The sequence below is a fragment of the Uloborus diversus genome, chromosome 7 (assembly GCF_026930045.1).
Source record: "Uloborus diversus isolate 005 chromosome 7, Udiv.v.3.1, whole genome shotgun sequence".
NCBI classification, from domain to species: Eukaryota; Metazoa; Arthropoda; class Arachnida; order Araneae; family Uloboridae; genus Uloborus; species Uloborus diversus.
Window position 1 is genome coordinate 123,835,901 of NC_072737.1, and position 25,025 is coordinate 123,860,925.

Below are 25,025 nucleotides of genomic sequence, written 5' to 3' on the forward strand. Positions count from 1 at the left end.
GCCCCCCCCCCCCCCCCGAGGCTTTGAAAAATTAATATCCTTACACATAAGTGAGTGTGGTGCTTGTGGTTTTTCCCACAAAATTTGCATTGAGTGCACGTTTTGCCCCCCCCCCCCCTCCTAGAAAAATTCAAAATTGGTTTTCATTTTTTGAAGAAAAAAGAATTTAACACTCTACTTATACAGATGGCATTGTTTTAAAAAGAGAATTTTTACAGGTATAATACTTTTATTAATACTGAAAGAAAAAGTAACTGTATGCAGAATCAAAAAAAAAAAAAAAAAACTTCTTGAATTAAAAATTAAATGTATTAAAATGTGACGATTAATAACCTCGTTAAGTTAATTTGAAACTGTATCAAAATAACAATATTTTTTCTCACTATCTCTACAACAATAAATAAAACAAACATACAGAAAAAACATTTTGGAAAAAACTATAACTTTAAAGTTTAAAACTTGCAAAATTTTGTGTTTTCAGAAATTGCAATGATAGTAGAATAAAAAAACCTACAAATCACATTATTCTACTACAGATTCCAGTTAAGTGGATAAAAACATTAAAATTTGCCTTTATAATTAAATCCAACAGAGTTCCAACTGCTAAAAAAAAAAAAAACTAACAATCACTGAACTTATTAGTTTAATCAATTATGTTAGCTTTAGTAAAATGGCAAATATTTTAAAGATTTTAATCTTTTTATCAGAAAATAAATAACAATTTGATGCTTTTGTAAAATTTTTTATCCAAGATGTATAAGTTAAAAATAAATGCATATACAGTAATACTCTGACTTATGTGACCCCTGAATTATGAGAACTCAGAAATACAAGGTTTCTTATTTTTTATCGTTCAATTATATTGCACTTTTTAAAAATAGATCAACATTTTGAAAATTTTTGATCTCAGCTGTCCTGAAATGATATGTATTTGAAAAAGAAGAAAAAAAAATCCTCGACTTTTGTAAATTCAAATCACACCTTGCTTTTTCAGTCCAACCAAAGCTCAATTCTGAGGTATTACTGTACATATATATGCTTTTCAAAATGTTTTCATTTCATCAAAAACTATACACCCATTAACATGAATGGAACACACACATGAATAATGTTCACACAAACAGCTGTAAAAACGTGTAAAGTCTCTAAAATATAGAATTTTAACAGTTTATAAGCGCTCCCTAAATACAAATATCTTGATTAACAGAAAGTGACAAAGCTCTGTATATAAATGCTTGGACTAATTTTAAACTATCAAGCTCTAAGGCTCTGGATTATCTTCCAGAAGAATTTTAAAAGAAAATGGAACAAATGCATATCCTTGACCATCATAAAACTTGCTCTGAAATTCAACCCTAAAAAAAATTTAAATAAAACTCATTAAAGTCAACACAGCCAAAAAGATAAATATAAATGGTTTAATTGATTATTTTAAAAAGCGCATTAAGTCCCAATAATGAAACTTTTCAGGATTCAATAAAAAGTTGATTTCATTCATAAATGAGCTAAGCTCTACAAGAGTTTCTATGGCTAATCCAGCCATAAGTAGGATCATTACCTCTCCTTAAATTAAGTTTAATTCTGTTACTGAAATTAATTTAAAAGAACTTATGAATTTGGACTCATGCCTTTTCTGTAATTTAATTATTACACCTGTTTAATTATTACCTGAAATTTAAGTTTAGAGTGATAAAAATGTAAATAGAGTAAAATAGATTTATTTTAAACTGATTTATGATAATTGAAAATAATATAACAAAGAGACAAAAATAATTAGTGAAGTCTATATACATAAAATCATCATCTTAAGAAAATACTTTTTGTACTTTTCTCTTTCTCTCGTCTTGTTTTCGTGAAATAATAAAGTCTGGTGCAAAAGAAATAATAAAGAATAAAAATTAACAAACAGAGAAAAAAGCAAAAGTTTCACATGCGTATAAAATTAATCATATTCATCAAATACATGGGACCTATGCCCTTTCTGCACTAAAAAAAATTGAGGACCTTTAATAAAGTGCTTTATTTCACAAGGATTCACTTCCCTTCTAAACTAGTCGCTTTCTCTACATAAAAATATGGTAAAACACAAATAACTCAACCTTGCAAGATATGTTACTCACTGAAATATCAATTTAGTAACGAGAGAATGATGTAACAAAAATTGCTGCATTCAATTTAAACTTTACTACCAGGCATGTGATTAGTCAAAAAAAAAAAAAAAAAAAAAAAAAAAACATCATGCAAAACAGAAAATTTGAAAGATTAGAGGACCTAAAAGTAATGGCACTTTTTTCAAACAAATAAGTTTCAACCAAGTTTTTATATTTATTTAATAACTTCCTTTGTTATTAACTACCTTTTTCCATGTAGCGTATAAATTCTCAAATCAGTAAAAGTAAACTGGTTTTTCTTTTTTTTCCACAAAAAACTCTTACAAAATATTTGTCACATTATTTTTATCTTCATGAAATACAATTTCTATATTCCCGTGTGGTTGATATCTATTTTAAATAAATGGCGACTACGAAACTACAGCAGAGAAAAAAACAATATTGAAATTCTAGTCATAAAATAAACTTCATGACAACTTTCCAGAGGTCTTTCAGCTCCACAAATCTACCCTTTGCTGTGGCCATGAATCTATTACAAACGTCTAAAATTATTTAATTTACAGATCAGTGACGCCTAACCTTAGTAACCTACATACAAGGGCATGCACAGGGGGAGGGGGGGGAGAAGGGACACCTGTTGGCCCGGGCAATGTTCTTAAAACTAGGTGTGAAATGTAGGGTGTATATGGAGGGGAACCTAGAAAAGTTATCTGTGACAGGCCCCAAAATTTCTGTGCACACCCCTGCCAACATATATCCCACTCAGCAAGCTGTCGTTGCCCAGGCATCACTGGGACGTCTTCTGCTGATGACAGAAGCCGTCCAAAGTCTGCCCCCATGTCCAGGTTCAATTACGCCCTGCAGAAGTCCCCAGAGGGGCACTGTCTGACGTCCGGGAGACAGATTGCAACTATTAAGGGACTAGTGGTACCTGCACGGCTTTGCCCATAATAGAAAAATTAAAAGGTCTTTTGGTTTGCTTGTATATTTACAAATTATGTATGGTGAATTTTCTCGCCAATTGGCTTGTACTGACGTTATAGTTCCACGTTATGATCATTTCGTATCTCGCCAATTGGCTTGTGCCCATGTTACGGTTCCACGTTATGATAATTTCGTAATTTATGATAGTTTTTTTCTTAAAATTGGAATAAAAAAGAACCACATCGAATTTTTGAAAAATCGCTTCGAGGTGCACACCCCCATGCTACATACTAACTTTGTGTCAAATTTCATGAAAATCAGCCGAACGGTTTAGGCGCTATGCGCGTCACAGACATCCAGACATCCAGACATCCTCCGGACAGAGAGACTTTCTGCTTTATTATTACTAAAGAAGATGATGCAGAGGCGTCGTGGGATCACCCGAGGGCGGACCAAACTATGTGAAAGCGACGGTCTCATGGCGTCCTAGGGTCGTCTCACAAACAGGCCCTCCGACGTCAGGGGTGACAGTTTATAGTGCTTTATATTTTGTGTAGAGTGAGCTTTATTTTCGCCAACGCTAGAATTTTGAAGATTTTCAAACTTTTCATATCGATTTTTTTCTTCTACTTCTTGGTGTCTAATTTGACGCAAATGTCTGTCGGAGTAACAGTTATCCATTTTTAATTGTTAAATGAAAAAAAAAAAACAAGCATACTCACCTTTTCTGGCGGACATTAAACACATATCTAACATACACAACCTTCTCAGACACACAATGCAACTGGACTGCAATTCCCGCCTAAATGACCCAATAGCCCATATTTTTAATGCACAGCGGATGAATATTAGAAAGAACCCATTTTCGTAAGTTCCGCTAACTACGAACGATATTTTACCCATTTTTCTTGTTTTAAATCAATTAAAATGAACAATTACAGAAGGTTTTCTGTGTTTTTCAAGGTTTTAGAAGCAAATCTTAAAATATGATGAAGGAACTATATTTTTCATTTGGCTCGAATGGATCCTAAGAATGAACTGTCTCCTTGACGTCAGTGAATCCATCTCCTCGATGTCCCAGGGACCAATCAGAGGACCAGGACCTGATAAGAGTCCTAAAAAGGTCAATGAGGTGTCGTCGCAGGGACCAACTGAAACCTGACTGGTAAGACCAATTGGAAAAACAAGGTTTTAATGATTAATTAAACTTTTTTTGAAGTAAATATACATTTTTCACCTATTTTCAACAATTTTTTCATCTTTTGACTATTTTCTGCTAAAAATTTTACTCTAAATGAAATTAAAGCCATCCTGTGAACGAACGTCACATTGAGGCGCCCTCCAGATGTCAAACATGCGACCATTATAGGACGTCAGCTCGACCAGTTCTGCTGAGTGGGATACTGAAGCAATAAATTTTACCAAGCAGATACATATTTTGATTACCTAATTTGTATTGAGTTGCTGTATCTTAATACATCAAATTATTGTTGCATTATATTTTTTGTGCGCTCCTACCATTTGATAATTTCCAAAATGTGTTTGTCTCCGCCCTTTTTGTACACCATCGATTAAAAGTCCTGGATATGCTAGTGTTAAGATGTGTTTACGATTGCCCTTCACAACTTTGTAACAATATTAAAATCATAGTAAATCACAAAACATACTGAATTTTAAGCATCCTGACAAAATTGCTTGCAATTTCATTGCTAACAAAGTTTTAAAATCCAAAACTTTAGCAGAGTGTAAAGTGTCTTACCAATGCAACCTCAAAGCATGCAAGAATGCAGACAATCCTTCCATAACCAATAGAATTCCAATAGTTAAAACAGCCCAAAATGAAAATATCACAAACATGACAATAGAGCCAGCATAGCCAGAAACTGCAGTGAAGCCCATTCTCATAACCATATTCCACAGAACTTCTGATAATTCTGAAAGATTAAAAGTTTTGGACATCATGAATCAACTTAAAAAAGATAACTTAAAATGCTATATTTTTGTCCATAACAAGAATTAATTTATAAACTTCTCTTCCACAAAAACTGAACACTTCAATATTTTAAAACAGGGTTGGCAAAAACCCGGTTTTTTTAAAAAAAGCCCATAAACCCAGGGTTTTTTGGGTTTCTTTAAATAAAACCCAAAAAAACCCAACTAAAGCTGGGTTTTTTTTAAAAGAAATGTGGGTTTTTTTTGTCTTTTTTTTGGGGAAAATGTGGGTACTTGTAGCATATTGTAGCATAAGTATATGGACAAAGCACAAAAATAGTCTTAGGGTAAAAAAAGCTGGAAAATTTCAGCGTTTTCTGAAGAAAAGTATAAAATACCACGAAACCCAAGAATGGTGAAGTTTCAGATTTTTTAGTTTCCATGATCATCAACAGTTAAGGCAAGGTTACTTCTCGAGTGATAAAATCTATTGTTCGTTTTTAATTACTACATTTTTTTTTTTTGAATTTTACTTTATTGTATTTCATTTTGTTATGCAAAACTACTGTAGAACCTCAAGTAGTTTAAATCCCTTTTTACTGAATTCCAGCTTAATCAAAACATTTCTTTGAATTTTATGTTGCCTGTTTTTCTATTTCTGTGTACAGAGTAAGAGATATTAAATTTTTTCGTAAGATAATGAAAATACTGTACATCCTATTCTGTTTCCTGTCCGACCGTTTGTAACACCTGTTAATTTCTAAAAAATATACCCTGTTTATTCGAGATTTGTGACGTGTTGGTTTGCAGAAAGTACAGTCGAACCTCGTTATCACGACACCCTGGGGACTTTTCACAAAATGTCGTCATAAGCGGAGCGACGTCATAACCGGAATAGCTATAAAATGCATACTCATTCGATAATTATAATACAAGTACGGATTTCATAAAGAAAGTAATTGGATATTGTATTTAATGGACACAATTTTGAACTATGTAATTAAGACAAGGCAAAAATCACAGGAAAATAATCACTTACTTTTTATTTGTCACTTTTAAAATACTTTTCAATTACCATTTGTTTGCTCCTTGAAGTACAATTAAAAAAAATTTTTTGTACTTTATCAAGAAAGTCAAAATCTGCTTGTTCAGCTTCTTCAATAGAAGAAAGGTATTTCTCCAAAACATCAATAAAATGTAAAGCTTCCGATTTTGTAGGAAATTTTTCTTCTGTTTCAGTTTCAGCATCACTTTCACTTTCCGAAGATAAAACAATGTCACGTTCCCGTACTTCAGCCACAATGTCGGAAATTGTTACTTCAGCTGAAGTAGACACAGTTTCATCAACTTTAAGATACGCTTGCAAATCTTCTAAGGTGCAACTTTCTCTATTTTGAATTTCTCCAAAAAGAACTGCAAGTGGAATGTCATCTTCATCTAACTCACATGATAAATCTTCAATAGGCTCAGTGTCATTATAAAAGAAACCTGCTTTTTTATAACAGTCCACAATTGTTCTTTCAGTTACGTCGTTCCAGCTTTTATGAATTAACTTCAGGGCATCAAAGTTGGACGAAAGTTACGACCTTTGTCTATTTCAGCAATCCAATTCCGGACTAGGCATTTTCTATAATTTGTCTTGAAACTTAAAATTACTCCTTGATCAAGAGGCTGTAAAACGGAGGTAGCGTTTGGTGGTAAAAACATCAGCTCTATAGCTTTCAATCCTTTCACGTCAGTGTGAGCGGCGCAGTTGTCTATAACAAAGAAGACGTTTCCTATTAACGGAATGAAATTTTGCATCGAAAGATTTAATCGTTTCTTTTCAAATTCCTGATGTCATCCAGGATTTTGAATTCGCTCTATACGTGACTGGCAGAACTTTTAAGTTTTTGAAACAGCGAGGTTTGCTACTTTTGCCAATTACCAAAGGTCCTAATTTTTCGGTACCAGTCATATTCGCTCCCAGCAAAACAGTTACCCTCTCTTTATTTTATTCCCTCCAGAGCAAGGGTCAGATTGAAAACCTAGAGTTTTTTCTGGAAGCATTCGAAAAAAGAGCCCGGTCTCATCTAAATTAAAAATGTCACACGGGGCGTATCGCTGTAACATATTTTTTAGTGTTGAGTTTTTCCAGGAATCGACTTCTGCTGAATTTACTGCGGCAGCTTCCCCACAAACTTTTTTTAATGATAAATTGTAGCGGTCTTTGAATCGTTCCATCCATCCATTACTAGCAGAAATATTTTCTTCTTCAAATGCTTTTGCTATTTCCAACGCCTTTTCTTTTAAAATCGGTCCTGATATCGGAACGTTATTTGTTCTTGCAAAGCGAAACCATTTTAGCAGCGCGTCTTCAATATCTTGAAAATTGGACTTCCGAAGTTTCTTTCTTTTGTTTCCGTCTTGCTCTGATAGGGAACTTTTAATTTTTTCTCTTGCGGAAAGAATTGTTAGGAAAGTAGTTCGTGGAATACCTTTACTTCGCGCGAAAGCTGCTTTAGACATCTGCAACTTATCATATTCGTCAATTAAAATCTTTTTTTCCTCTAACGAAAAGGAAGAAATTTTGATCTTAGCCATTTCAATCAAACCTCCACTACTTTATTCTTAACTAGTGATACCCGCACGGCTTTGCCCGTAATAGAAAAATCAAAAGGTCTTTTGGTTCGCCTGTATATTTACAAATAATGTATGGTGAATTTTCTCGCCAGTTGGCTTGTACCCATCTTACGGTTCCACGTTATGATAATTTCGTATCTCGCCAAGTGACTTGTGCTCATGTTACGGTTCCACGTTATGATAATTTCGTAATTTACTCGTCCATCATATGATAATTTTTTTCTTAAAATTGGAATAAAAAAGAACCACATCGAATTTTTGAAAAATCGCTTTGAGGTGCACACCCCCATGCTACATACTAACTTTGTGCCAAATTTCATGAAAATCGGCCGAACGGTTTAGGCGCTATGCGCGTCACAGACATACAGACATCCTCCAGACAGAGAGACTTTCAGCTTTATTATTAGTAAAGATCCTAAACCAGACACCTCATCTAAGATTAGTCTTTTAACATGTGCACTCTCTCTCTCTCTCTGAATCAGGAATGGGAAAAAAATAAAAGTGCCGCAGCTTACGCGTGCATTTGGCGTACTGAATGATTAACACTAACCAACAAGTTGATTTTCAGTTGAAAAATAAAATGGAGTGATCTACTGTAGCGCATTATCAGCGATAAATTTCCAGTTGAAGGAATTTTCACTTTTGACCAGTTTGGCTTGGTCCTCTTTCCTGACAGCCAATTTCCACCTTTTGTACTTTAAGAAACACTTTCTAATTCTTCTGAGAAACTCTTCCCCTGTCAGTTGGAAGGGTGCAATTTTCTTTTTGTCACTAATGTTGGAAGCTTACTATGATCATTCACAACTTCAGCTCAATAACTATGGTATTTCTCCTTTCGTGCTGCTTCCACAGTCGAATTTCAATACCATATGGCCATATGCATTCTTCTATTTTTGTCTTTGTTCTGTATATGTACAGCAGATTTCTAATCCTGTGAGCAATTCCAGGGAAGCTTATCCCTCCTTTCTGGTGTCCATCTAAAGCTGTATTCAAACAATGCTACTAGGTAGCTTTACATTCCTTTCGACTGTCCCAAATGTCAAAGGCTTTCAAGTCCCCCGGGGATTTCAAGACAAGCACCCTGCTGGTTCGTGATTTCCGCTTCTTGAGGGGGTAGGGGATAGCCTTGAGTGCATGGGTGTAAAGAAATGTGTCTTATCGCTTTGCAGAAAAGGATACAATAAACCTTTCGATATGGTTTCAGTATTTAATTGCAAGAATTTCATTTATAAAGATAGATTCCATCCTGTCTGAATGGCATAAAGCGTCGTGATAACCGGAGTTTCAAAGTGTGACCCCATCGTGAAATCCGGAGTTAACTAACATTAAAACTATGTGTCCTAAGTTTGGGACTTTAGGAAGGTGACGTGACATCCGGAGTGTTGTGAAATCCAGGTGTCGCGATATCGAAGTTTGACTGTAAGTCAAATGAAAGCCTTTTAGCTAGAGTAGTTTCCTCTGTACAATCTACAAATATTGAGAAAATCAGATGTGACAGGACTTAGCCAAGATAATTTGAGTTATTTATTGACCAGTTAAAGAAAAAAGTTAAATATATTTATTTAAAATCTTTGAAGTATTTTTTTAATGCCATTAAGAGTTAAGAAATGCTGTTAGAGTGTAAAATTCATTTTTTATGTCTATTGTCTGTGGTGAAGAACAAATAAAAAAGAAGTTTAAATTGTGGAAGTAGTTAAATTAATTTTTTTAAAACCCTTCTCAGAAAATTTAAAAAAAAACCAAAAAAGGGCTAAATAATGGGTTTTTTTAAATGGGTTTTTTCAAAAAAACCCATTGGGTCCAACCCAATTGAGTCCAATCCGGCCAACCCTGCTTTAAAATGAAGTTAAATATGTACAAGTACTAGAAATTTACTAAAAATGATACCTCACTTTAACAAGATGTATTTAAGTACCATAATTTCCTGCGTGCGTATTATCGGCGGCGGCGTAAAATTCGCAGGTCCCAAAATTGTTGCATTGTTAAAAGAATACTCACGTATTGTGAGTGTAATTGTGCCAAAAGTTGCAAGAAAGAATCGATTATGTAATACAACAAAAGCCTTTATTGAGGCAAAAATGTTATGTAAATAAAACATTAAAAACATTTGTTAGAATAAACAATGAACTGGGCCATTGGGTATTTAAACTATTGCACTAATTGAAATAGCAGGAAAAATATTGCACTATATCATACCCTACGTCTGCTGCCTAATACTAATCTTGTTTACAACCATGAGTAAAAACTTTCAAGTAGTGAGCAAAAATGACTAGATGAAATTCAAATCTTATATTACCAACGTGGAGAAATTCAACTAAGCATCTTATAACTTGGAGGTATGCTGAACATTCTACTATCCTTCCTTGCCTTGCTCACGTTGATACAATCTTCCGAACTGGCTGTAAACAAGCCTTCACATGGCTCCAATGGCTAACAGATCACATACTTGGACAGAGATCAATTGCCCGATCACACCGAACATAACGGCGATTCCCCCTTAAGAACAGAAGTTCAAAACGACGTGCTCAACGCTCATTGGTCCACGTGTACCAAGTATGATCGATGTAACAGCTTCTGGAACTTTCTACAACTTTCCCGCTCATGAGAGATCGTGACGAGGGCGCCACCAAGTGGCGAAAACATGGAAGTACGTATTCAAACTTTAACTTTGATGGATGGTGTTTACAGGATGCCTACTGATATAACATGCGGCCGAATGCCGTAAGTAAACACTCAATTCTTATACAAATCTTTAAGTAGTAAGCAACGAGATAAAAAATAATATAGGGTGACTATACTATTAAAAGATAACAAAAATAGGCGAGAAGAAAAAAAATCTCTGTATAGTCAGCGGCGGCATATAATCTGCGGATAATACGGTAGAACAAATGAAAATTTGGTTCTATTTTGCATACCATTTTCTGAAGCAAATTTATCATAAGAAACGAATGTAATTTATCAAAATATACTAACAGTAATACTAGCATGTAAAATTAAAGATTATTTCATGAAAAGGTTTAACAGGTTTTATTAACACTGAAATACTTACAGTAAAATATTACAACAAGTTTAAATTTACAAACATAATTAATTAAACCCTTCAAAGTCAGAAGTGTCAGTGTCCGACACAAACATTTCCATAACGTTTGCATCCAATGCAGACCAATCGTTTACTTCAGTTTCTGAAGCAGAGTCTGCATCTGCATGTTCAATTAGTCCCGCTTTCCGGAAAGAGTTTCGAATCGTTCCGACAGAAACATCTTCCCACACACTTTTCACCCATGCTACCACTTCCTCATAAGATGCTTGATGCATCTTTCCTCCCTTTGTAAATGAATGCATTCCCTCTGACATCCACTTTTCCCAGGATTCCCTGACCTTCATTTTGAAACTACGATATTTACCCCTATGTCTAGGGGTTGTAAAATTTTGGTCAGGCCTCCTGGGATGATCTACAACTTGGCACCAGATGTGTTTTGCATGCACTTTTAATTTTATCACTCACGTGCACTTTCATCGAGTCTATGACGAGGAGGGCCTGAGGCTTGAACAAGCTGCACTTCCTTTTCCTTCAAACACTGGCTAGCCAGTCGAGCATCGCCTTCTCATTCATCCACTCTCCATTGGCACGTATTTCAACTCACGTTGGGAAGTTTTGTTTCGGGACTGTCTTACGTTTGAAAACAACCATTGGTGGCAGCTTGTATCCATTAGCTGCACACGCTAATATAACGGTGAAAGAAGTTTCTTCATTTCCTGTCATGGTGACAGGAATCGTATTTTTGCCAAGGCTATCGAGTGTCTGGAGCGAGGGGGCAATCAAAACATAATGGAACTTCGTCCATATTGTAGATATCGCCATCACCGAAATTGTTTTCCCGGATTAAGTTCTTTGTAAACAGCAAAAAATTTTCTTGCTTCACTTTCCAATCATCGGGTAGTTTTTTTTCCACAGTGGTGCGATTTCTGACCGACAGGCTTTTCCTTTTCATAAATCTGTAGCACCACGTGGGACCACCCTGAAGTTCGTAATCTCCATTTCTTGGGCCAAGACTGTGGGCCTTCAGCCGAATGCGCACGGTGGACACAGAGGCTCCCTTTTCTCGTTGTTCTACAATCCACCGGAACAGCAAATCCTCCAGCTCCAGCCAAGACTGCTTCCCATGGCGAAACGATCTCCTACTCCATTCACTGCCGTAGAACTTTTCCTTTTTCTTCCTCCACAAACGAATATTAGACTCATCTATACAGAATACCCTCGCAGCTTCCCGATTTCCTACTTCTTCAGCTTTTTTAATCGCCTTTAATTTGAATTCATTTGTATAGTTAACTCATTTAGACATTTTTAAGCAAGCTACTAAATCAGTACTGACGCTACAGAGAAAGGATCACATGCACAACGAACATCGAAGATAAGAAAATGCAATGGATCCAATGCTGTTGCTGATAGACATCGGTAAACGATATTTATCCGCGTTCTCATTCCTAATGTAATGTAATATAAAATTTACTTTATTCAAATTAGATTAAGTTCTCAACTCTTTCGGCACGTGTAAAGTTTTAGGGTTAGGTTGGCATCCTTTCATGCCCAATCATATGCAAATGAGGCAAGTACAAATAGTGAACTATTCCAATCGTTCTCTCTCTTCTTTTGAGTTCGTCAGCCTCTTGTGAGTTAGGTCCGGTAGGTGTTGGGGAGTTGCGAACTCCGCCTCCACTTATGGCCAGGGTATATTCTTATGAACTTATTTTGTTAATTTATTTATTTTAGTTTCTATGGACCAATAAATTTTTGGTAAGATTTTAAACAAGTTTCCAATGTTCATTTCTTCACATTAACAATTGATTCTGCATCTTCCACTGTGTGGTATTATCTCTGCTTGTATAAGCATGTAACATTGTTGACTGACTTACGGAATTTAGCCTTTCGGCTTTTCGTTTAAACATCGTAAGTTATCAGTTGCCACATCTGAGCAGTTGAAAGTTACTTGGTAGAAATGTAAAATAAAATTGAACAATAATAAGCAAATAATTATTGTTAATAATATTTACCAATTTTAATATTTGTCAAAATTTTATCGCCCTAATTTAATGCTCTACATTCGACTTATTTCCAGAACAAGTAATGATCTTCGAAAGTCAAAAGTTATAATTATGATCGTTATCGTCGTTATCAATAAATAAAATATATTTATGGAATGCAAATAAATAAATAAATCTAAGGATAATGTTTTTCAGAATTTAAAAATTTTGAACACGTAAAATTTGCATTTGGCAGCATGGGAGTTTCGTAGCGGCTACTACGCATGCGCAAAAGGAAACAGTCACATCTGCTATCGATCACGTTTTGAAATGAGCGCCATCTATTTGTGAATCTGGTTAAAAATTGATAATCTTTCGGAAAAAAAATTGCGGGAAAAAAAAGCTGCAGATAATCCGCAGTGGCACATAATCCGCACCTCACTAGTTTTACTTTTTTAACAGATAATACGCAGGAAATTATGGTATGTCTTTCTCCTTTGCACATTCATCACCCTTGATCCCAGTCAGAGGTAAAGAAAAACAAGTATAACTCTTATTCATTTATGCATCATGCTAAAAATCTACTTCATACTTATGCAATTGAAAACATAAACAAATTGGACTGAAAAATAAGTGTTGTCACATTTCTTCTCTTCCCCTTGTCACAAGCTGTCACACCTTCAATTTTTCCCCTCAAAGCATGACACTATTTATGGATGACAACTTGGTTGTAATAACGATAGTGGTGAATTCGGAAACTGTCCAAAGTGAAGCAACTGCCAACATATGGAACAATATTGGTCAATTTAAAGGTCGTAAACTTGTGGCAGTCAAAATTTATTTCTCTTTATCAAAAGTCAGGATTTTTATTACAGTGTTTTTGCAAATATGCATCCCGCACATTGGTAACATTCAGTACAGAAAGTAACGTATAACTTAAATTTGAAAATGCAAAAATGCCCATAACCCTAAAAGCTATGGTGCACCCCCCCCCCTCCAAATCAAAAGCCCTCTCAAATTACCCCCCTCCCTAAAAAGTTTAATGATGTAGCTTTCACCATATACCCCCCCCCCTCCCTTGTTGGCACCCCTGAGTAAATGAGATACTTACGTGCATGAGCTAAACTTAAGGCCCACAATCGAAGATAGGATGCAGTATGAGATATGGAGCCCAAGCAGTATTCAATGGTATGAATAGCTTGATGAATAAATAGATCACCAAACCCTTCATCTTCATCATGACCTTCAGCAGGTGTAACTTCATATTTCTGAAAGTAGGAGTGGAGTAAGGGTCAGAAAATGTAACAACTGATGAAACAAATAGGGCATATTGTCACCTCAGAGTAAGAGTAGGTTATCTTAATGTTGTTTCCGGGATTAGATGTCTTACGATTGCTCTGAGACGAAGACAGAAGAAATAAAATAACGAATCTACAGAACAGGATTACACTGCTCCACAATAAAAATTTAAAATATTGAACCAAATACCAATTGATACAAAAATGAAATAATACATGTATGATATAAAAAGAAACTGATCTATGAAGTTTTCACCTGTTTCATACAAAAGGGTTTCTATGTGAAAATAGCTAATTTGAACAAACAAATTTATTAAAACATTTCCCATTAAAGCTATCTACAAATGAAAACCAACGTCACTAAGTAGAAAATTAATTACAAGTACAAGTCAAAACTATGATATGTTTTGGTTGGGATTAAAGTATTACAGATAAAAATAACACACTTAATGAAAAGGAAAAAAAAATAGGTCATAGGGAAAATACATCTAAATTTTGCACACAAATAGCCTGCAAATACACCTTAAATAACACATTCAGAGCTTAAGTGGATCAAGTCCATAGTCCATTTCAACTTGATTCACTTTAGCTCTAAACGCCTCAAGTATGAACATAATATTTTGTTGCCAAGTTCGAACACCCAAGTTCAGAGCTAAAGTGCATCAAGTCAAAATCGTTTTGAACGACTTTAGCTCTAGATGTTTCAAACGTAAAATCAAATACAATCCACAAGATAATTGCTAGTAGAATTAATTTTTAATCTGATGTGTTTAATACCAAACATAGATCATTCCTAAAATATACCTAGCAAAACAGTTGCTCCTTCAATGTACAGTAGGTCATACACAGGTCGGTGGTGGCGGTATTATGCTTTGGGAGACGTTCTCTTGGGCGTCTCTGGGACCCATGATTGTGGTACAGCAGACCCTGAATGCCACAGGGTATCTGAACATCATTGCGGACCAGTTGCACCCTTACATGGCTTCTGTTTTTCCAGCTGGAAATGGAATGTTTCAACAGGACAACGCCCCGTGTCACAACGCAAAAATGTGTTGGAGTGGTTCGAGGAACATGATGCTGAATTCCAGTTAATGTCCTGGCCGCCTAACTCACACAATCTCAATCCAATAGAACAAATTTGGAATGTCATGGGACAGCAGCTCAGAGTTCAAAGACCACCAATTCGCAATATCTCGGATTTGCGTCACAATTACTTAAACATCTGGTACAATCTGTCTCCGGCCATTTACCAAGGACTTGTGGCATCCATGCCAAGGCGGGTTGAAGCTTTGTTGCGCGTCAAAGGTGGGCCAACACGTTATTGACAGGTGGTCATAATGTTTTGGCTCTTGAGTGTATATATATATATATATACTAGCCGCCTTCGGCGACCAGCTGGTCCGCCTTTTTGCGCCAGGGTTGCCGCCTTCGGCGGCTGCTTGGACAATTTAGGGACGGTATTAATCAATGTTTTTCTTTATGTATCAATATTATCATTCGCCTTTTTACGCCAATGTTGCCGCCTTCGTCGGCTGCTTAAATAAATTTCGTGGCAGTATCAATCAATCTATATCTATCTATAACATTAGTAGTTTGAATAAAATATTTTCTAGATATATCTCCAGTTCCGTCGTTAGGAATTATATTTTCAAATCGTAGTAGCGGGGGGGGGGGCTTTGAAACCCCCCCCCCCCCCCGTTGTTTTTCTTTAAATAACGGGCCTGTCTGTCTCTCAGTGTCTATCGACCTGTAGATTTATCATTCTCCAGATCCATGCAAATTTACCTCTTGATGGCAATTTCTATCTCTATTTATTTTTATCTAACCTCCAACCTTATTCCCTAACAAAAAGAAAATCATGGCAAAAAAAAGCGCGCTTTCTTATTTTTTAAAATAGCACAAAAAATGGTATCTCTCTGGTACCTGCAGTTTGCAAAAGTATGACTGGGACTAAAATGATCCCGTCCTGATGCGGTCCGTCTGACAAACCAAAATCGAATGTTTAGAAAAAACAGCGATATTACCTTGGAAAAACGTCCTGGGGGGGGGAGGGGAGGAGAGGCACAAAAGGCATACTCTTCATGCAAATTTTGTCGGAAAATAACAAAAAGCATTTCCACTTTTATGTGAAAGCATTGTTTTTTCAAAGTCATGGTGTGTGAGGGGGGGGGGGCTATTGATCCCCCGTTGAAGTTCCTCTATTTCTTACTGTCCATCTACTGTATCCACCTCTATATTTGTCCACCTTTCTTTCTCTCTATCTATCTATATATACGATCCAAGCAGATCTACCTCTGATAGTAATTAACAATCCTTTATATGTAAAAAAAAAAACATTTTTTGCCCACTTAATATCATCTCTCTATCTACCAAACACAACCACCAATCCCTACAAAAATCATGCTAAAAAACCGCGGGCTTTATTTATTTACTTAAAATTACACGTAAAAAAAGGCTCTATGTTCCCTGTAGTGTCCAAAAAGCAGCGCTTGCAAAAGTTAAAAAAAAATCACCGCTTTTATTGAATTAAAATGCGCAAAAATATTTGACCAAAAATAAATGTAGCAAACAGTCCAGAAAAAAAAAAAGTTGGAAAAATAAAGATCTAAGAAATCTCTGAACGTTAAAAAAAAAAAAAAAGTGAAGAGAAAGCAAACGATTTCAGTTAGGTCACGTGATGAGGAAGTGCGGAACTTAGCCGGCAATGCTTACAGGTCGCGTCGTGTTCTGCATTTAAAAAATTGTAAAAAAAAAACTTTTGCGTATTTTTAAAAACTTTTTTCTTCTGAAGGGGGCGGAATGTTTTTACTATTACCAACTAAAATTTTGGAATTGAGGGCACAATACTTTTTACAGGATGGGTTTCGAAAAAAACTAAACCCAGAAAAAAATGCAAAATAAAGGTTTTTTCAAAAATTTATAAAAAATACAAAAATTGCTCTATCTTCAAAATTTTTTCCTTCATCCTATTTAAAATTAAAATTTCTACACTATAGTACAAAAAATATTTGTGTGGTGCGATTGGTTCGGGGTCTGTGAGGTAAAAAGTACTAAAAAGTGCAAAAAAACGCATAAAACATTAAATAACTTTTTTTCTAATTAAAATATCAAAAATCGAAGCCCGAGGTGCACATCTTCAGCAAAAACTGCACCAGTATACCAAATTTCATCTTTCTAGGCCTTACCGTTTTCCCGGGATGCGCGCCACACACACACACACACACAAACATCTTATTTTATTATATGTATAGATATATATATATATATATATATATATATAAATGGATGTTTATTTTTGCATGTGTATGTGTGTATAATCCTTATACACATTCAGTTTATGCTGGAATTTTGCCAAATTTGGCATAGAGGTCTTTTAATGCTCATAAGTTGCCATGGGGTTTTTTTTTTTTTATCAAAAAACTATAAAAAGCAACGACTGAATTTTTTGAATTTAACAAAAATTCAATGAGGTCTAAATTTGATTTTTGAGTCATAAAAGTATGCTTTTCTACACCTTGACAAAAAAATTTTAATCTGTTTTTTTTTTCTTTTTTTTTATATTTGTTTAAGCTTGATTGTTTAACATGAGTAACTTGACAACTTTTACTTTTGAGGTAGACCCTGTAATGTCAGGCAACGCAGTTGGTATATATATATAGTGAATTCTGCTTAGTAGGGTTTTTTTTTTTAAATCTCTAATTTATTTCTTTTAAATGAAAATAAAATTACATTAAAAAAATCAATATACTACATCAATAAAATGTAATGTTAATATTATATTAGCGATGTATGAGAACAAGAAATTTAATATACATTTAAATGTACAACTGAAGCTTAATTAATTTATGTGTGTTATAAAAAGAAAAAGGTTGAAAAATACCATCAATACAATAAAGTATTGTTCAGAGATAAACATTGCATAAAGATCAAAAACAAAGCAGAAAATTTTTGTATTAGAATATAACAAAAGAAAAAGATACATTAATCACAAAACAACAAAATTAATAAATACCTGTTTATGCATATGCAGTATGATAGGTTTAAGTATTAACATCCATGGAACACAAATTAGAGCAACAAAAACTAATACCATCTGCACAGTTTTCTGTGAAACAAATAAAAAATAAAATCAGCATGAATTTTTTTTAAAAAGAACACTATACTTCAATTTTTACATTTACATTTATATTAGGGGCGAATAAGTGCCAGAAAGCAGTTTTGGCTTTTCTGGAAAACTACTTTTCTAGAAATTCCCCTTTCACATAAAATTCATTACAACTAGGAATTTGATTATTTCTCACAGGCATTTTCATTCAAGAGCAGTTTGAGAGTTTACCGCAGATATACATGCACCGTATTTTCTGGAATAAGCGCCGCGGTGCATACAATAAAAAATGCAAAAAATTGCCGGTGTGGCGCATATATCGGGTGCGGCGGACACAGTCTTTTTCTATATAAATAACAATGTTAATATATAAACGCTTTTAATAATGATTTATTGATTTCAAACATCAAAATAATTAGTAATAATGACTTTTTAAATCAAGTTGGCGAAAAAATGTACTTTGACATAATTCTATATGTTCCTAAAACCTTATCCCTTATTGTTCGATATTCAAACGTCAGCCTATGTCGTGCTACGTAGGTCAATATTTTTGTGCCATTAGGGCCAGAGAGTTTGACATAGGCCAGGCATTGAGGAGTAGGATCTGCGTCCCTCGCTCTGGCTAACCAAAGAATGTCTCCCCTCAAGGTAAGAAAATTATATTTACAGTAAAGTATATATAGTTTAGTTAATTAAAAATATTTATTTCATTTGCATTTCATTCCAGCTTTCTTCAACTACTAATTGTGCTTTTAAGTTGTTTAATGTTGTGTTTGGCGCTTATGGCGGGTGCGGCACTTATACCGGGTGTGGCGCATACAGTAAAAAGTTTTTTCCTTGAGAATATATTTCGATGCGGCGCTTATTCCCAAAAATACGGTATATGCACAACAGGTTCATGACAATTTTTTTATCCATTGTGGTTTTATATGAAGAACTTTTGTTTCCTGATTGCTAAAATACTTTTGTTACAGTTGTGTCTGTAAAAAAGACCTTGCACCAACTTGTTTCATGTTTAGTGCACTAACTGTACAGAGATGTAGCCTGCAGCAACTAGAAAGACATTTGTGTGATAAAATGGCTTATAAATTTGTTGATAGTGTTGAAAAACATTATTTAAAACTAAATATGAGATTTAGTGATAACTCGGAGAAGAAATCTCCCATAGCCTGTGGCTGAGACACTTGACAACGTGCTGGAGTCTTACCGACCCGATTCCAGATCTCTACAGTTGCAGAAACGAAGCGTAGAAAAAATAATACCAGTTATAGGTGTAAGAAACTCAAAGATTTTGAACAATCAAAACAAATCTGGAACTTAGAGACACATTGGAAATTTTTAAAGTTCACAAACTCCATCCTTTTACACATTGACATTAGTCTAAGCACAAAAATATTTTACGGGTATTTTCAGACAATATAAAACTATTTTTATTTGTAAGTACCAACTAATAAGCAAATTTGCAAAAAATTGTTACTATAGATCGTACTATAAATGAAATTTTATCTAAAAACAAAAAACAAGTAAAGAGATTACACATTTTCCCCACAACTTCATTGCATAACAGTCAAGATTTAAACAATATGCTGATTTTTAATGTGGCCCAGATTTTATGTTTTCTTGCTTGAAATGTTTTTTATCACTGGTCTAACAGAAAACACGAAATCCGGGTTCCACTATATAAAAGCAATGGTTGTTTCATACAATCGGATATTAATATGAATGTATGTTTATTTATTCAGCTATTTTACTTTACTATTATTCATTGTTGAATAAATTTGTAACTAAACACAATCTAAACCTTTAAAAAAAAAAAAAAAAAAAAAAAAAAAACAGAATGCTAATGTTTATTTAAATAAGGCCCTACCCCCTTCCTTTCTGCATCACTTTACTTTGGAAATTAGCAATACGTCAGAGTTTTATGAGACATCGTAAATGAACTGGCTAAATTTAAAAAAAAAAACCACTTTAATACAATAAAACTCATCATTTGACGAAGAAGACTCTTTTACTAAAATGATGAAAGGTTTTTGAATTTTTTCAACAACAGATGCTTAAAAAAATAAAAACAATAATAGCATATTAATATTTCTACACACCTGACCATTATACATGGGCAGCAAATAGCAAGGTTCATCCACATATTTCATTAGGAACATATTGATTAATGATATCAAAAGACTAGGAGCACAGCCCGACTCATTACTTGTATATTTGGTCCACTTCATGAAAATCATAACGACTAAATATCCAAAAATGCTCATCAGAAATATAACTCGAGGGAAGAACTCACAAAAAACATTAATTCGTTTCCTAAAATGGCTGGAAAGAGGGGGGAAAAGTTATAACAATATGAGAACAAAGCAAGAAATTTCATTTCCTAAATGAAAAAAAAAAATGAACAGTTATACAGACCCATGATTTACAAGACTAAGGAGGACACCAAATAACATTTGTGCAACACCCAAAATGATGGAAACTTTCATCTTGTACGAGTTAAGAAAGTTAATTTTATTTGCTGCGCTTTGCCATATCTAAATAAAGAACAAAAAAATATATCAAAACATAAAAGAGTCCACTTTTAGTTCAAATAAATAATAATAATAATAAACAGAGAAAGTTATTTCATTTTTGCTATACAAACAAGCAGCAAAACTTTAACTAGTGCTCACACACTAATAAACGTGCTTACAGTCTTTTTTTTTTCATTTATTTTAATAATTGTATGGTGAAAACTTATCTGTGAAAACAGCATTTTAATTTTTATTTTTATCTTATTTATTCATTTATTCTTCTTATTATGAAGAAAATAGCAGATTTTGTTGATGATAGAATTTATAAAAAAGTTACACTTCCTGAATTGAATACATTCTCACATTTAGAAAAACATTGTACACATTAATTTAAATAATAAATAACATAATAAAACAAACATCATAATCTCAATCACTTTATCATCATAAATAAAACCATAGCTTAATCTATTTACTTTCACAGAATTAACATTAAAAAGACTCATTTTAAATTGAAGAAATAAATCCTTCATTTAAGTGTTTTTGATGATTGCTGAATGTCATCCTTATATTTCACGATTAGGATTGTCAAATCAAAAACAGTTACACCAACAGCTTATTGTGTGCTAGTGAGTATGAACAAACAAAACAAAGAAAAAAGAACAGAAAAGGAAAGAAAGAGGGGGAAAAAAACTAAACACTAAGGAAGAAGTTTCAAGATTTGCTTACAGGATCCACCCCGAACGGATATGCAGTTCGACTGGAGTCGAAACTTACTCGTGGATCTAATGTAGCAACCTTGTCAGTGATTGAAAAACTGCAAGAAAGAAAAGGTTAGAAATTTTAAAATATAAACATCAATTTTGAAAGACTGACAATGAAATACATTTGTTTCGAAAGGAATGATTTATTTTGTACAAATCATTTCACTTTTAACAGTAGTACACCTATTTATTCAAACTTTGTTTTAACCCAACAATTAATCAGATTAACTAAAGCAAAAAAGAACTATTGAATAAACATTTAACTCAAAACATGATAAGTAAATATTTTCTTATACTTTCAGCTTTTTTCAGAGGAAGAAAATTCTAAAACTGACTGAATTAGCAGTTTGATAACAAACGTAAATAGAAATCAATAGATTAATGAAATTCCTTGAAAAATGTTCAAATTAAGGCGCATTGTTAGATTAGTTTAAAAAACATTTAGTGTTTACTATGTTTCTGTTCAGACCATGATTTTCAAATAATAATAATAATAAAAAACAGCAGAAAAATTAATAACTGAAAAATAATAGCTACATAAAGCTTACTTTGCTGGAATTTTCCATCCAGATCCAAAAATATTCATTGATTTTGCAAAAGCATCATTATAAATCATACCCGTATATATGGAAAATAATCCCATCAAAAGAATAATGTAACGTCCACCAAACATAGTATTCCATATCTAAAATATAAAATTTAAAAAATGATAGTAAAAATAGTATTTGTTAAATCATTAAAATGTTAGAATCATTACTTAGCCTCTAAATTGTTTTCAGAACAAAGGCTATTTATTTTAGGATGCTATCAGACTTAAAAATAAAAAAACAAAATTTTCAAGAGATGACTTTAAAGAAATTAAAGGATTTTTTTTTTTTTTTTTCAAAATTTCAGAACAAATTCCACATGCCCTGAAGAGATCTTCCTCATAGATATTATAAAGATAGAAATCATTAAAACTCAGGACAATGTTTTTAATGTGCAGATTTTATTCCTGTTATTTTTCTAGAAAATAGCTTATGATATTTTTCTGTACTCAGGGCTAAGTTCAAATATTTCAGGAGTTTCATCTTTTTTGTGTAAATTGAAATGCTAAATAATACCCAAGTGGTTGTGGCAAACTTAAGTTATGAGCAAATCACGAAACACAAAATCAACAAATTAACGTAAAATTGCAAGTATTTTTGCGCACATAAAATTAAGTAGTTAAAAAAGTGAACATTTATAAGTAATTTCTGAATTTTAATAATATTCAAAAAGTAAAATAAAAGAAAAAATAGTGAACATACTTCATTGTCACTTTTTTTAGCTAAAAGTTGCTTTTCTTTCACTACCATCCAGAAAGCAAAAAGGGACATGAGTAAACCATGTCCAGCATCACCAAACATAACAGCAAATAGAAACGGAAAAGTAATAACGGTGTAAGGAGCTGAAAAGTTTTAAAAAAAGGCATAAAATTTTTATGAAAAAAAACTATATAGTTTCAAACTTAATGCACAGCTTTTATCCCCTAAAAAAAGGAAAAAAAAGTCTTTAATTGAAGGTATGATTTCTAGTACAGAACTTAACACTGTCAGCCCCAATTAAACAAATATCTTTGGTTCCACATACAATATTTGATTAAGTGGGGTATTTCATTACGTGGAGAAAAGTTCTGTACCTTACCAAACTGATAAGGCTTGTCTAAAAACATAATACTAAATAAGTAGCTATTTAAAAAAAAAAAAATGTGCTAGTGGTAAGAAGTTCTTGAAATATGCTCCGTAAACAAAATAAAATAATTAAAGAAAAATTTTAAAAATGGAAGTAACTTAGAACTTAAATTAAAAAATCTTCAGGGGTCTGGCCAGAGAAAATTCTGGTCCGTTAACGGACCCTTCAGAAAAATCCAATCAACCGAAACGGACCTTTCATAAACTTCAGATCAACCGAAACAGACCCTTCACAAAATTCTGATAAACAAAACGGATCTTTCACAAACTATTTTTTAAAAGAGCAAATCTCTAAAACGAAAATAATGCATATTTCCATGTAAACCGATAATTTTTGGAACCTTATTTAAAATTAAACTAGAGGACCAGACAGACGTTGTTCTGTTCAAACTTTGTAAATTGAAAAGTTAAAAAATTTCAATAAACTATCAAGTGTTTGAACCGTTTTGTTGAAAAATATAAGTAAAAAGAAAATGTTTTAAGCTGCATGGTGTCAGAATGCGTATATTTATTACAACTTTATTTATCTAATGCCCACTGAGCAGTTGTTTTATTAACTATTTTTTCTCCGTTACTTAATGGTTTGTTTCTTCAGCCATACTTAAAGGATAAAAAGCGTCCTCAGATATTAAGTGCAAAAAACTAACTGCCCATCTAGAACAAACAGGAAATCCCGCTGCAACATCCCCCATATGAAAAAAAAATAAAAAAATCGAAAGGATATCGTTAAAAAAAATGATAAAGGTAAAAACAGTTTTCTGAATAAGGTGAAAATCACTCATATCCACCCCCCCCCCACTCCCGATGTAAAATAAACATTCTTCAACTAAAATGACTAAACACCCTTAAAAAACGAAAAACAATTCTTTGCAATTTGTTTATTTCACCAAATAAACAAAAAATACAATAAATTACATTAACAGTAGCTTTAAAATGTAAACAAATGATCACGCAACTCTATTGTTTATAGCCAAAATCGCCAAGCCACTGTAATCCAGCCGATCAGTGAGCGAAGCTAACTCCGACCGATTAGCAATCCGATCTTTTGAACAAAAACTTTTAAAACTTCATATATTGCCTAATTTGTTCTTTCCACCAAAGATAAAGATCTTCCACTGCACTGATATTTTGTGTACAGAACTATCCTGTTGTACTTTATGTGGACGAAAGTAAAATTTCTTCCGTCTTTAAATTCCATCACCTTTTCCTTTAATATATACTGATTAGTTAGATAATTCTTAAAGTATTCTTGACATTGGTGACAAAACTCAGATGGATTTCAGCCGAGAAACAAATGTTGCTAGGCACGGTACTTTCTGATCATTTAGTTGGGAAAACCTAAAGCACCGATCCGGTCACATGGTTCAACTACGACGACAGAACACACGTTTTGCGTGAACCTTCCAGTACTTTACTTTAAAATATAACACGAGACCTAAAATCGTTGCTTTCAAGAAATGTATGTACGTGTATGTGTGTGTGTGGGAAGGCTTCTCTCTCTCTCTCTACGTTTTATCTATTCTCAATTGACATATCACAGTAGGAAATTTTATTACAAAAAGCAGAGCTGGCTTTCTTATTGTGTGTTGTGTCCTTTGGCAACGGCGTTAAATATTTATTTCAGTTCTCGCTCAACAATAGGTTAAAATAAATATTAATCATTTGGGAGATATAACCATCCAAAGTTTTAATTAATTAGTTAATTAACAAAAACGTTTCTGATTCGATCCATCGTGCTTCGAAACCATGCTTGCCACAACTTAATTGCACACAAAAAATTTGATCAAAATCGGTCCAGCCGTTTAAAAGCCTTATGGGGACAAACGTCCGCACAGAAGATTTTTATATATTAAGATTGGAGGAATCAGCTTATACAAGATCTGCTAATTTCGAAAAAAAAAGGCAATCTTGTGACACTTCTGCAAGCGATAATTAATTAATGTTGTCAAATAAATACAATGCTTGTTGTTTGTTTCTTTAAAAGAAATTAACAGCTGAAAGTCAGTTTTGTTTCAAATAATC

General features: G+C 33.6%; 1 protein-coding gene across 1 annotated transcript in view; it reads right to left on the reverse strand.

Annotated features, from left to right (window-relative positions):
• Positions 1 to 274: 274 nt before the first annotated feature.
• LOC129226503 (V-type proton ATPase 116 kDa subunit a 4-like) overlaps positions 275 to 25,025 on the reverse strand; it is a 28,332-nt gene continuing 3,581 nt past the window's right edge. Inside the window, exons 2-10 of the mRNA XM_054861114.1 lie at positions 22,581 to 22,720; positions 21,840 to 21,976; positions 21,257 to 21,344; positions 20,430 to 20,548; positions 20,114 to 20,336; positions 17,922 to 18,014; positions 13,723 to 13,879; positions 4,795 to 4,969; positions 275 to 1,355 (exon numbers count right to left, since the gene is read on the reverse strand). Of these exons, the coding sequence (XP_054717089.1) occupies positions 1,262 to 1,355; positions 4,795 to 4,969; positions 13,723 to 13,879; positions 17,922 to 18,014; positions 20,114 to 20,336; positions 20,430 to 20,548; positions 21,257 to 21,344; positions 21,840 to 21,976; positions 22,581 to 22,720 (1,226 nt within the window). The 3' untranslated portion in view covers positions 275 to 1,261. The remainder of the gene's footprint in view (positions 1,356 to 4,794; positions 4,970 to 13,722; positions 13,880 to 17,921; positions 18,015 to 20,113; positions 20,337 to 20,429; positions 20,549 to 21,256; positions 21,345 to 21,839; positions 21,977 to 22,580; positions 22,721 to 25,025) is intronic.